The 15,888-nt window shown below is 30.9% G+C and overlaps 1 protein-coding gene across 2 annotated transcripts in view; it reads left to right on the top strand.

The window, feature by feature from the left end:
• Positions 1–15,888, top strand: part of LOC149805902 (zinc finger ZZ-type and EF-hand domain-containing protein 1-like) — a 260,238-nt gene that overhangs the window by 45,350 nt on the left and 199,000 nt on the right. For both annotated transcript variants that reach the window (XM_089950657.1, XM_089950656.1), the window contains exons 16-19: positions 2,870–2,973; positions 3,617–3,697; positions 6,399–6,503; positions 14,444–14,529. In XM_089950657.1, coding sequence (XP_089806783.1) covers positions 2,870–2,973; positions 3,617–3,697; positions 6,399–6,503; positions 14,444–14,529 — 376 coding nt within the window. The remainder of the gene's footprint in view (positions 1–2,869; positions 2,974–3,616; positions 3,698–6,398; positions 6,504–14,443; positions 14,530–15,888) is intronic.

The raw sequence follows: 15,888 nt of genomic DNA, 5'->3' as shown, positions 1-15,888 counted from the left end.
TGTCTACTACATGAGTGTACATGTTTTGTTTAAAAGTAGTTCCTATTGGGCACACATGTCATGCACATGTGTGCAACATGAAGGTGTTCAGTATCATAAAATATTCCCTGATTCTGACAATGTAAAGTTAATGGATACAAAAATGAGCATATAATAATGCATCGTCTTTACATGGGATGTTGCTTGTAACCGTTCAACATATTCTGATGCAGTTTAGCTTGAACATTGTCTCAGATTTAAATTTGCCTAATATGGGTTTAGACCCTTTTAAAAGAGCTATGGTCCCCCAATTGTTCATCCTCCTATCTTTGGTTTCTGCAACTTAACTGCATCAAAATGTTTTGGATTTCAGCCATAATTTGTGTCCTCAGATTTCATACAATTTGATTTTCAGTGTTCCTTGACGTCATTACAGGAATTTTAGCCCCTGATTACATGCCCTCCCCCCTTTGGGAGAGAAGCCGTTAGAGGTGTATTTGAGTGAAAGGTATTTGGCATGCAGCTTTACATTGGTGAAATCTTTCCTCCTCACAAGCTGTGGTTCCAATATGTTAACCCTATCTTCACCTTGGAGTATCGAGCAGATAATGTTGTGTTTTGTCCTAGCGACATCTATTGAATTTCATGAGTTGCCTCCCTTAGTATGCATTGACAACTAACCATTAGTGTGTAACAGTGGTGCATTATACATTGGCCGAAACTGGTAGAGGCAATTGACTTCTAAAGGAGACTTTGTAAGTTTCACATTGAAAGTATAACTACTGCCAGAGAGAAGCCATTAACAGGTGTATTTGAGTGAAAGGTATTTGTATAAATGACTGGCAGTGGAAGGTTGCTTATTTTTTTAGTCCTTTCAGGTTGTGTTTTTCCCTTGTCTCATTCTTGTAGGAACAGTGTTCAGATGTGAACAACTCAATTTTGATTGGATGTGGTGGCTTGCCACTTTTTCTAAATCACTTGTCCTGGACAAAAGGGTGAAAAAATATTTGTACAGCCCTGAGAACTCAGCTAATTTCCTGTGCATCAGTTTTGGCATGAATTTTAGTCTTTCATCAATTTTGCATGTCTTAAAATTTCTGTTTTCAGTTCTGTTATTCTGACATTGCCGGCATAATCGTGAACCTTGAATGTGCATATATCAGCAGGATATTTTTCCTATCTACCAAGAGTTGTCACTGTCCATAGGTTATAATCCTTTGACTTAACATTGAAATTCTGTCTGTCTGTCCTTTTGTCAATAAGTTCTTTTTTGTCAGTGTATAACTACCTAATGATATACTGCTCTGGTGACCTAAGTGGTTAGAGAGTCCACCTCAGCTGTGGGAGGTCACAGGTTTGAACCCTGGCCAAGTCATACCAAAGACTTATAAAAATGGTACTAACAGCTGTCTCACTTGGCAATCAGCATTAGGAGGTTAGTATTAGGACTGGTCAGCCTGGTGTCAGGATAATGTGGACTGGGTGGAACATGATGCAACATGTCTGCAGCATGGTGCCCCAGATCTAGACATCACCATAAACTGCCACACTGCAGACATCATAATGATATGCCTGAAATTTTTTAAAAGCTGCATTAAAATCCAAATCACACACACACACTCCAGTGATATAGGCTGGTGTTTATAAACATGTTTATGTTTTAGCACCAGCCATTCTCAGAATGAGGAGATGAAAAGGTTATTGTGTACATTGGATTGACAAAGATTGTCTTTTATTTGGGCATTTTACACAAGATCTCAACTTCACTGCAAATATAAATATTCTACACAAAACATAATAGATTTAGACATCTGTCACATGATATTTTTGTACATGAAGTTTTGGTCATAAGGAACTTTTCTGTTGTACTTGTTACAAGCGTTGTCTATAGATTGTTGGAGGGCCAACAGGCCTGTTGTGTTTTATCTGCATGGTGAGTTTAACACTACCACCCAAAATGGACAAGTGAATAAGTGGTTATCCTGTTCTGAATTCATTAGATTCGAGATGGAACAAAATAGTCATGATCTCCAGGTGTTGTGGGGTCCTTGGTAGACTCATTGCAGTCCATATTAATACAGACAGGCTGAAAAAGTCTGGATCTGGGTTTTCAAGATAAGTATCCCAAGTAAATTGTTTGTTGCCTTGAATCAAGAAAATCATATTAGTTGGTTATTGTGGCCCACATTGGATTTTCCATGCTTTTTTCAATAGCCAGTATAAAGCCAAGCATAATTGTCACCTAATATCTCCATTTTTATTTAAGTTCAAAGGTTTCAGTTTCCAGAGGCAAGGAGGCATGTTTAAGAAGACATCGTGGTCCATTATTAATTTTTTTTTCGTCACTGCCTAATTTGTGGATTGCAGAAGAATGCCTATTGTTTTTACAGTAGAGCATCTTTTATTTTTTTAGTTTGGTACCCTTCAGAAATGTTTGAATTCACAGTATTTCAGATAATAAATGTATTTTTACAGCAAGGATCAGTCTATGTTTTTATGTCAATTTTTATGTGCAGTTCACAGTCAGAATGCAAGCTGTGCAGATTGAATGATGTCATTTCAGGATTGGGGCAAAAGTACTTCCCATACTGTTACTTTTTTCATGCGAATATCATTCTCATAATAATTCCTGATATGAATTAACATAAATGAAATGAAAATGCTAGCTTTTGTCTTAAGTTCTATTCAGAAATTTAAAGACAGTATCAGTTATCAAATTCATATCGTGGTTTTGCCAGTTTTGTTACCAATTATAAAACCAAGCAGGCTACCATATGTATTTGTGCTCAGATATGTGCAAAGCAGCCATTCTAAGTGGTATCTTTACTATATACATATATCCATTTATCATTAAACTGATTGTTAAATAGAGTTTTCTATTTAATTTCAGCCAAGACAACACAGTTCTGTCAGATGGGCTACAGATATTGCTAGCTTTCAATCTAGCAAGGGGTCATGTCGGTGGATTACTAAGGACTCTGAACCTTCTTAAAGGTAACATATATCTCCCAACCAAACTGTTTTTATACTTATGGAGCTTATCAAGAAAATATTATGTACGTAACATGTTTCAAGTGAAAAACATAAATAAGTGAAAATCTTGAGACATCTGAGTATAGAAATGATAATAGTGTCATTTGAATATGAAATCTAAACTGTCCATCAGGAAGTTAGATTTTAATTAGCATTCGTAATTAATAGTTTGTATAGTTTCCATTTAAAGAGCTTGTGTTCTGATTTATAATGTACAAGTATTGGATCTTTTATGAAACTTTGTTTTGTAATTTTACATTTGTAGAGTAGGGCAAGACGTCCTGGTGATTGTTTGCCACGTTATCATATACAATTTTTGTTTGACTGGAACACTTTATGCAGTATGCCTGAATATAATGTCATTTCATGTAAGAAATAAGTAAGCTAACCTTTCTTAAGCAATGATCTTTTAGGCATGTTATTCTTGAGACCTTTTGTTAATTTTTTGTCATATCTAACTAGTAATTTTTTGTCATATCTAACTAGTAATTTTTTTTGTTGCATCTAAAATTTAATACTTTGACAGATCATGAGTAGTTCTCACATTATTAATTCAGTTTAAATAAATAGCTGCAAAACTGATTTCTTTTAATTTTTGTCTCAGAAAATCTAGACATGAGTTTCCCATGCACTTCCCTGTTGTTAAAGATGCAGACTGCCAGAGATGCCTGCTGGGAAAAATCAGGTAATCCAAAAACAATTATATCTTTTTCCAGTTTTCTACCTGCTCTTGTCACAACGATCCATAATATACCTACTCTGTAGTTTATACTACAAGAGTGCTTTGTTTTCTAACTTTGAATTCTTTGTTTTCTAACTTTGTGAATGCTTTGTTTTCTGACTTTGTGAACCCTTTGTTTTCTAACATTGTGAACGCTTGTTTTCTAACATTGTGAACACTTTGTTTTCTAACTTTGTGAGTGCTTTGTTTTCCAACTATGGATGCTTTGTTTTCTAACATTGTGAATTGTGCTTTGTTTTCAAACTTTGTGAGTGCCTTGTTTTTTAACATTGTGAATGCTTTGTTTTCTAACTTCTTTGTTTTGTTTTCTAGCTTTGTGAATGCTTTGTTTTCTAACATTATGAATTGTGCTTCATTTTCTAACTTTTTGAGTGTTTTGTTTTCTAGCTTGTGAATGCTTTGTTTTCTAACATTGTGAACTGTGCTTTGTTTTCTAGCTTTGTGAATGCTTTGTTTTATAACATTGTGAATTGTGTTTTGTTTACTAACAGTGTGAATCCTTGCTTTCATTCATAATATGGCTGTAAAAGATGCTGTGCATAAATCAAAGATGCTTCTCTCATTCAGGCAGTCATGATTGAAGTTGGCCAAGAAGAATAGGTGCAAATGTGAATTTATCTATTTTCAAGTTTCTGAATTGATAACATGATGCAGTTTGATAGTTCATTCATAGATATATTCATCTTAACATATGAAGAAGAATTTTATTGATATATGTTTTTTCTTCAATTTATGGACATCATATTACTTACTGAAGATTACTGTTACATCATTATAATGTATTGATTCATGTATATGTATAATATAATATACATGTATATATATGTATAACACATGTACACATCTGGACAATCAAAACAGTCATATGCACACTCTAAAACTGGTAGTTTATTTTTGAAATGAAAACATATGGAATGTAATTGTTATTCGGAGTGAATACAAATGAAGTGAAATGAATAATGGATGGAAATGAAATGTTAAATTCAGTTGGAAGAAAATGGTGAGCACAAATGCAAAATGCACACTGGATTTGAAGATTGATTATATTCAAGCTGCCACCTAATTTCTGCAGTTGAAAGCCCTCGTTCATGATAACCCAGAGCCAGAATGTTTAGAGTAATTTTTCACCCTTTAGAATTTGTTGCATTGTTCATGTCAGCCTAGTCGTAAAGAACAATTGATATAGATATGATGTCATCATCACAACCGAATGAAACAAAATAAAATAATAAATATAACTTGCTGACAAATACTAAAATACTATATGGCAAAATAAAATAATAAATATAACTTGCTGACAAATACTAAAATACTATATGACTAAATAAAATAATAAATATAACTTGCTGACAAATACTAAAATACTATATGGCAAAATAAAATAATAAATATAACTTGCTGACAAATACTAAAATACTATATGACTAAATAAAATAATAAATATAACTTGCTGACAAATACTAAAATACTATATGGCAAAATAAAATAATAAATATAACTTGCTGACAAATACTAAAATACTATATGACTAAATAAAATAATAAATATAACTTGCTGACAAATACTAAAATACTATATGGCAAAATAAAATAATAAATATAACTTGCTGACAAATACTAAAATACTATATGACTAAATAAAATAATAAATATAACTTGCTGACAAATACTAAAATACTATATGGCAAAATAAAATAATAAATATAACTTGCTGACAAATACTAAAATACTATATGGCAAAAAAAAATTACACTTATTAAAATTGTGGTTATATTTTTATCGTAATTTTATTGATGTCTTTTTCATTCTTTGCATTTGCTATTTCATTAAACCACTTTTGATTAGAAAGAAAATACATTAATGATTTATTTCTCTCCTAGACAGTAAAAGTCTTGATAAGGAAAACCTGATTTTATGAATTAATTTCCATTTAGTTCCAAATGAACAAGGGGTGTGTGTGTGAAAGCTGGCATTAAACCCACAACAACAACAAAAATGAGAGGAAACAATGTATGAAAATGATAAACACAAACTCTGAATGCATTTTTGAGACTATTAACAAAAACAGAATTCAAATGGAATGCAAACAAAATACAAGTGGAATGCAGATGAATTACAAGCAAAAATGAAGATTTGGTAGAATGGACTGTAAATATAGGTTACCTTGCATTTTATTTCATGTATATCTAGGTTACCTTAAACTATCTCTTATAAGTATCTAAGTTATCTTAACATGGTGTTTCAGTTTTTTATAAGTCACTTTAACATCACTTCATGTATATGTTGGTTACTTCAGCATGTTACTTCATGTATATCTAGGACACCTTAACACTTTCTTTAGGGGCCCCGAGTGGCCGAGTGGTCTAAAGTGCTCTCCGTCTCGGATCACTGCCATCTCACCTCTGTCTGCGTAGGTTCGAGTCTCGGGCTCAGCCAATGTGGATATGTGAGAAAGCTTGACGGTAGCTTCTCGTGGGTCAGTGGTTCTTTCCGGGGTTTTCCCGGGTTCTTCCTCCACCATTAATACTGGCCGCCATGTATAGCCTATCTTGTGCTGAAAAATGGCGTTAAACCCTATAACAACAACATAACAACACTTTCTTTATATCTAAGTTTCCTCAACATGTTATTGCACATATGTCTAGGTCATCAGTTGTCAGTGAGCCTATGTGGCTGTGATGGGGGACAAAATGATGACCAGAGCAAGCCAGAAAATGTCCTTAATCAGTCTTGGACCCCAGCCTCACCAGGTGAGTAAATCTTGTGGTACATTTTACAGACATGAGAAATATCACATAGTTGTCTGAATTTTGCCTTTGTATTATTCACAAAGGTGAAGTTTGCATTTTAGTCTTGTACAGAAAAATAAGTTCACTAAAGGTAGGTCAGAATATATTTTGTTCTTTTTCTCCATAAACTAAATATTGTGTGAAGTCAGGGTCAGAATTTAGTAATTGAGTGTAACGTTTAGGATTATGAATACAGTACTCTTTCCAATAACTGGCCCTTTTTTCCACAATAGTAAGAAAAAGGTAGGTGATTGATAATGGCAGAGTATTGAGGTTCATTTCATAGATGGATGGCGGGAAAAACAAAATGACACATGTAAATCTAACCGGTGCTTTCTTACAAAATTATGCTTTAAGCTATTAAAAAAAAATGGAATTTAATTAAAATAAGCATCTCACATATTTACAGAAAATTCCTAAGGTATACTTCTATTCCTTAATTCATGTCTTGCATAAATTTCATGGTAACTGGAAGCATCAGAATGTTTTGTACTTCAGTTTTGTTGCTGCAGTAATAATATGATCAACACATAAACAGATCATAGTGTTTCTTGATATCCAGTGAATTTGTCTCCATAGAAGATTGTTAGGGAATATTAAATGAAACTGTATATGTTTACTATTTGAAATATTTGTCTTGTTCCTTCAATACCCCCTCCCAAAAAAATTCCCCAGATTATTCATTATAACAATTTCCATCCAACAACGCCTCATCTTCTGATCATCTGCTTCCAATACTTGCATAAATTGTGCTGTGATCACATGAACCACATAACTGTTCCAATCAGAATGTATAGGATATATTAAGGGACAAATATTTATTTTCTCTTTTTTAAAAGTTCCATTATATGATCAGGTGGGTCTGTTTTCAGAATTTTAAGAATTGATGATGATGATGATGATAATAATGATTTATATTATCAATGCATACTCTAAATATCATACATGTTTCTGTCGACATTTATCTGTATGTCATTCTGTCTTTATAATTGGTGCAGTCATCAAAAATCATCTATTCTTTTGTCTTTATGCCAGTCTCATTTTTTTTGTAAATGTAAAATAAGATTGATCTTCTTATCATACACTATCAGGAAAGTATAAACTATAATGCAGATCAACAAAATATAAGTACATTATATCATACACTATCAGGAAAGTATAAACTATAATGCAGATCAACAAAATATAAGTACATTATATCATGCACTATCAGGAAACTATAAACTATAATGCAGATCAACAAAATATAAGTACATTATATCATACACTATCAGGAAAGTATAAACTATAATGCAGATCAACAAAATATAAGTACATTATATCATACACTATCAGGAAAGTATAAACTATAATGCAGATCAACAAAATATAAGTACATTATATCATGCACTATCAGGAAACTATAAACTATAATGCAGATCAACAAAATATAAGTACATTATATTGTACACAATCAGGAAAGTATAAACTATAATGCAGATCAACAAAATATAAGTACATTATATCATGCACAATCAGGAAAGTATAAACTATAATGCAGATCAACAAAATATAAGTACATTATATCATGCACTATCAGGAAAGTATAAACTGTAATGCAGATCAACAAAATATAAGTACATTATATCATGCACTATCAGGAAAGTATAAACTGTAATGCAGATCAACAAAATATAAGTACATTATATCATGCACTATCAGGACAGTATAAACTATAATGCAGATCAACAAAATATAAGTACATTATATCATGCACTATCAGGAAAGTATAAACTGTAATGCAGATCAACAAAATATAAGTACATTATATCATGCACTATCAGGACAGTATAAACTATAATGCAGATCAACAAAATATAAGTACATTATATCGTACACTATCAGGAAAGTATAAACTGTAATGCAGATCAACAAAATACAAGTACATCTTATCATACACTATCAGGAAATTATAAACTATAATGCAGATCAACAAAATATAAGTACATTATATCGTACACAATCAGGAAAGTATAAACTATAATGCAGATCAACAAAATATTGGTACATTATATCATGCACTATCAGGACAGTATAAACTATAATGCAGATCAACAAAATATAAGTACATTATATCATGCACTATCAGGAAAGTATAAACTGTAATGCAGATCAACAAAATATAAGTACATTATATCATGCACTATCAGGAAAGTATAAACTATAATGCAGATCAACAAAATACAAGTACATCTTATCATACACTATCAGGAAATTATAAACTATAATGCAGATCAACAAAATATAAGTACATTATATCGTACACAATCAGGAAAGTATAAACTATAATGCAGATCAACAAAATATTGGTACATTATATCATGCACTATCAGGACAGTATAAACTATAATGCAGATCAACAAAATATAAGTACATAATATTGTACACAATCAGGAAAGTATAAACTGTAATGCAGATCAACAAAATATAAGTACATTATATTGTACACAATCAGGAAAGTATAAACTATAATGCAGATCAACAAAATATAAGTACATTATATTGTACACAATCAGGAAAGTATAAACTATAATGCAGATCAACAAAATATAAGTACATAATATTGTACACAATCAGGAAAGTATAAACTGTAATGCAGATCAACAAAGTATAAGTACATTATATTGTACACAATCAGGAAAGTATAAACTATAATGCAGATCAACAAAATATAAGTACATTATATTGTACACAATCAGGAAAGTATAAACTATAATGCAGATCAACAAAATATAAGTACATTATATCATGCACTATCAGGAAAGTATAAACTGTAATGCAGATCAACAAAATACAAGTACATGTTATTATACACAATCAGGAAAGTATAAACTATAATGCAGATCAACAAAATATAAGTACATTATATTGTACACAATCAGGAAAGTATAAACTATAATGCAGATCAACAAAATATAAGTACATTATATCGTACACTATCAGGAAAGTATAAACTTAATGCAGATCAACAAAATATAAGTACATTATATCGTACACTATCAGGAAAGTATAAACTGTAATGCAGATCAACAAAATACAAGTACATCTTATTATACACAATCAGGAAATTATAAACTATAATGCAGATCAACAAAATATAAGTACATTATAACGTACACTATCAGGAAAGTATAAACTTAATGCAGATCAACAAAATGTAAGTACATTATATCGTACACTATCAGGAAAGTATAAACTTACTGCAGATCAACAAAATATAAGTACATTATTATATCGTACACTATCAGGAAAGTATAAACTTAATGCAGATCAACAAAATATAAGTACATCTTATCATACACTATCAGGAAAGTATAAACTATAATGCAGATCAACAAAATACAAGTACATTATATCGTACACTATCAGGAAAGTATAAACTGTAATGCAGATCAACAAAATATAAGTACATTATATCGTACACTATCAGGAAAGTATAAACTGTAATGCAGATCAACAAAATACAAGTACATCTTATTATACACAATCAGGAAAGTATAAACTGTAATGCAAATCAACAAAATATAAGTACATTATTATATCGTACACTATCAGGAAAGTATAAATTGTAATGCAGATCAACAAAATATAAGTACATTATATCATGCACTATCAGGACAGTATAAACTATAATGCAGATCAACAAAATATAAGTACATTATATCGTACACTATCAGGAAAGTATAAACTATAATGCAGATCAACAAAATATAAGTGCATTATATCGTACACTATCAGGAAAGTATAAACTTAATGCAGATCAACAAAATATAAGTACATTATTATATCGTACACTATCAGGAAAGTATAAACTGTAATGCAGATCAACAAAATATAAGTACATTATATCATGCACTATCAGGACAGTATAAACTATAATGCAGATCAACAAAATATAAGTACATTATATCGTACACTATCAGGAAAGTATAAACTGTAATGCAGATCAACAAAATATAAGTACATTATATCATACACTATCAGGAAAGTATAAACTATAATGCAGATCAACAAAATATAAGTACATTATATCATACACTATCAGTAAAGTATGAACTTAATGCAGATCAACAAAATACAAGTACATCTTATTATACACAATCAGGAAATTATAAACTATAATGCAGATCAACAAAATATAAGTACATTATATCATACACTATCAGTAAAGTATAAACTTAATGCAGATCAACAAAATATAAGTACATCTTATCATGCACTATCAGGAAATTATAAACTATAGTGCAGATCAACAAAATATAAGTACATTATATCATACACTATTAGGAAATTTTAAAATATAATGCAGATCAACAAAATATAAGTACATTATATTGTACACAATCAGGAAAGTATAAACTATAATGCAGATCAACAAAATATAGGTACATTATATCATACACTATCAGGAAAGTATAAACTATAATGCAGATCAACAAAATACAAGTACATTATATCGTACACTATCAGGAAAGTATAAACTATAATGCAGATCAACAAAATATAGGTACATTATATCATACACTATCAGGAAAGTATAAACTGTAATGCAGATCAACAAAATACAAGTACATCTTATTATACACAATCAGGAAAGTATAAACTGTAAATGCAGATCAACATTATATATAGAGGATATTTGCTTGAAACCAGTGAATAACGGATCTGTTTCATCGAGTGGATGAAAAACTCATTTTTTTCACGAGTGGCAAAGCCACGAATGAAAATAATAGAGTTTTTCACCCACAAGATGAAATGTGTCCATTATTCACTCATTTCAAGCAAATATTCTTTTTATTTTATGCTCACATAGGTTGGCTACCTAAAGTTTCTGACACAGTGAATTAGCAGATTTCTTACGGTAATGTCATCTGTTTACTGTACATGTTCTGCTGTGCTATGTGTACCTGTGCACAATATTAGTTCCACATCAGATTGATAAAAATTAAATGATATTTCCAGAATAACAAACTACAAGTTTCAAGGATAATAGACAGAGATTATTAATAAGAAAACAACCACAAGTAATTCATCAATGTATAATGTATAAGTATGTTCTGACCCAAAAAGTAGTTCCTGTAGTGAAAAAATATTGTTATTTTTTCACTACAGTGAAATATCAATATTATTTTAATTAGAAAATCGAGTAATTCACTGCTTAGCATAAATAAAAGTACATCTTATCATACACTATTAGGAAAGTATAAACTATAATGCAGATCAACAAAGTACAGGTACATTATATCATACACTATCAGAAAAGTATAAACTTAATGCAGATCAACAAAATATAAGTACATTATATCATACACTATCAGGAAATTATAAACTATAATGCAGGTCAACAAAATACAGGTACATTATATCATACACTATCAGAAAAGTATAAACTTAATGCAGATCAACAAAATATAAGTACATTATATCATGCACTATCAGGAAATTATAAACTATAATGCAGATCAACAAAATACAGGTACATTATATCATACACTATCAGAAAAGTATAAACTTAATGCAGATCAACAAAATATAAGTACATTATATCATGCACTATCAGGAAAGTATAAACTGTAATGCAGATCAACAAAATATAAGTACATTATATCATGCACTATCAGGAAAGTATAAACTGTAATGCAGATCAACAAAATATAAGTACATTATATCATGCACTATCAGAAAAGTATAAACTGTAATGCAGATCAACAAAATATAAGTACATTATATCATGCACTATCAGAAAAGTATAAACTTAATGCAGATCAACAAAATATAAGTACATTATATCATGCACTATCAGAAAAGTATAAACTGTAATGCAGATCAACAAAATACAAGTACATCTTATCATACACTATCAGGAAATTATAAACTATAATGCAGATCAACAAAATACAGGTACATTATATCATGCACTATCAGAAAAGTATAAACTGTAATGCAGATCAACAAAATATAAGTACATTATATCATGCACTATCAGAAAAGTATAAACTGTAATGCAGATCAACAAAATATAAGTACATTATATCATGCACTATCAGAAAAGTATAAACTATAATGCAGATCAACAAAATATAAGTACATTATATAATACACTATCAGAAAAGTATAAACTTAATGCAGATCAACAAAATATAAGTACATTATATCATGCACTATCAGGAAAGTATAAACTGTAATGCAGATCAACAAAATATAAGTACATTATATCATGCACTATCAGGAAAGTATAAACTGTAATGCAGATCAACAAAATATAAGTACATTATATCATGCACTATCAGGAAAGTATAAACTGTAATGCAGATCAACAAAATATAAGTACATTATATCATGCACTATCAGAAAAGTATAAACTGTAATGCAGATCAACAAAATATAAGTACATTATATCATGCACTATCAGAAAAGTATAAACTGTAATGCAGATCAACAAAATATAAGTACATTATATCATGCACTATCAGAAAAGTATAAACTGTAATGCAGATCAACAAAATATAAGTACATTATATCATGCACTATCAGAAAAGTATAAACTGTAATGCAGATCAACAAAATGTAAGTACATTATATCATGCACTATCAGAAAAGTATAAACTGTAATGCAGATCAACAAAATGTAAGTACATTATATCATGCACTATCAGGAAAGTATAAACTGTAATGCAGATCAACAAAATACAAGTACATTATATCATGCACTATCAGGAAATTATAAACTATAATGCAGATCAACAAAATATAAGTACATTATATCGTACACTATCAGGAAAATATAAACTGTAATGCAGATCAACAAAATATAAGTACATTATATCATGCACTATCAGGAAAGTATAAACTGTAATGCAGATCAACAAAATATAAGTACATTATATCGTACACTATCAGGAAAATATAAACTGTAATGCAGATCAACAAAATATAAGTACATCTTCAAGATCTTCTGGGACTCATGGTAGCCAGGTTGTCTGAGGTGCTCACCTTACAGATGACTGACATCCCACCTATGTTCACTTGGGTTTGAGTCTTGGCTTGGCTAACATGTGGTTCTTTCCTGGGTCATCCTTTGTTCTTCCTTCCCCAAAATATTCTGGCCACCATGTATAGCCTATTATATGGTGAAAAATGGCATTAGACCTACAAAACAAAAATGAAGATTTTCAGAATTGACAACAACATTCACCCAAGTGCATCGGTACAGAGTGGTATAAACCACTGAACATTACAGATCACTCATGATTCACCTCTGTCTGCATGGGTTGGATTCCCAGTGTAGCCAGTGTGGATATGTGAGAAAGCTTGCCAGTTTCTTCCTTTGGGTTGGTAGTTCTTCTTGGGGTTATTCCAGGTTCTTCCTCCGAAAAATATACTGGCTGCCATTTAAAGCATATCATGTGTTGAAAATGGCATTAAATCCACAAAACCAAAATAAACCAAAATGAGTACATGAGGAAATAGCCAAGGTGGGGGTCAATAACATTTGATAGTAAAGATATATTTGAAGATGACACATTCTCACTCAAAATTCATTTGTTAATATGTTATAAAGTATTACACATTTTACTATTTCACTTTGAATTTATTTTATGATATGTTTATTTCTTTCACTTTCAATTCGTTTTTTAATATGTTAAAAGGTATTACACATTTTACTATTTCTTTCACTTTGTATTTATTTGTAAGTATGTTACAGAGTATTACACATTTTACAATTTCTTTCACTTTGTATTTATTTGTAGGTATGTTACAAAGTATTTCACATTTTATTATTTCTTTCACTTTGTATTTATTTGTTAGTATGTTACAGAGTAATACACATTTTACTATTTCTTTCACTTTGTACTCAACAGTCTATGTATCGGAGGAGGGGAAAACTAAGGTCAACATGTTCTTTAAATCTTCCGAGTACATTCAGGTGACAAAAATAAGGATCAAGGTAAATTATTAATTTTATTTACTGCCTGTTCATATCTTTTTTTTGCTGGAAGTATGCAAAACTTTTGATAAAAATGGTTTGTTTAAAAAAATATCCTAGATCTCCCCAATAACACATTTACCTCTCATTTGCCATTTTCTTCCAACATACCTAAGGTTTTACCTTTAAAATGTTTTGTGTACCAAATTTATAAATGTAAAATGTATTATTAAAAATTTGTTTGTCTTTTATGTTGACTTTTGAAGCAGCTAATGAACTTGCATCAAAATTAATGTTATTAAAATACAACTTCATTTCTAGTTAACATGTCATGTATTATATTAATCGGTGTTCACATTTTGCAGCTGAAGCAGTACCAGCTTTAGGTGATCCCTGCATTTTTTTCCTTACTCTTTAAATATGTTACCCAACCATAATACCTTAGGAGAACTACTACCTCACAAATCCAGCCTTCCTTGATAACACCTTTTAGATTAAAAAAAGCGAAAAGTTAGCAGCCCACCTTTGTGGTGGTCGCTCAGATTGATCTCCCCCATAGGACAGAAATTGGCAGCAAATCCCATAAATATCCTGGTTACTTCTTCCACTCATGCTAAGATGCATACTCACGTCAAGAGAGAGACCTTGCAGAATTCAAAGTTTTTGGAAGTTTTAGAATTACAAGTTGGAGGAGTCTTCACTTCAAAAGGGAAATGTACTGCATCTGTATTTTCAACATTTCTTTCTTCCGATGACAACAGAGTTCTGTCTTTTTTACATCGTCATCATCACTCACTTAATAGTATTTATGTGCTTGCTCAGGTTCCTAGGTGACTTCATGATAGTTATCATTATAGTTATAATTTTTATTAGCGTGCAAGTCTGTAGTGGCTATAGAAAACTCTTAAACATATGTATAATTCTGCTATAACTGGGTACATACAGGTAAGTTTTCTATATCAATGCAATTTTAGTGTCTGTGTGCCAAGCTTCACTGAATTTACCTTTACATGCCATCATTGAATATTCCTACAGGTAGTATTGTAAATTAATATTATTGATGGATGCTTCATTGCTTTCATTAGGCCATCTGCTAGTACTAATTTCCAAGTAATATAAAATATAGCTCTGCACCAACATTGTATTAAAATGATGGGTGCAGGCTTACACGTGTAGCTGCTCTATTTGGATGACAGATTAGAACATACCAGATGTAAACTTTGCAAATGCTGGAAGAATGCATCTGACAATCACCCTACTTGTGTAGTGTGTTTTGAATGTGAAGCTATCAACATGTGACTTTTGTTCAGCATGGACTGAATATCAGTGGAATACTGTGCTTGGGCACTGTTTGGACAGCACAGAATGCACAACAAGGGA

Source organism: Sinohyriopsis cumingii, chromosome 2, assembly GCF_028554795.1.
Source record: "Sinohyriopsis cumingii isolate HCF-2022 chromosome 2, ASM2855479v2, whole genome shotgun sequence".
NCBI lineage: Eukaryota > Metazoa > Mollusca > Bivalvia > Unionida > Unionidae > Sinohyriopsis > Sinohyriopsis cumingii.
Note: the sequence above shows the minus strand (reverse complement) of the source record. Positions and strands in the feature narration are given on the sequence as shown.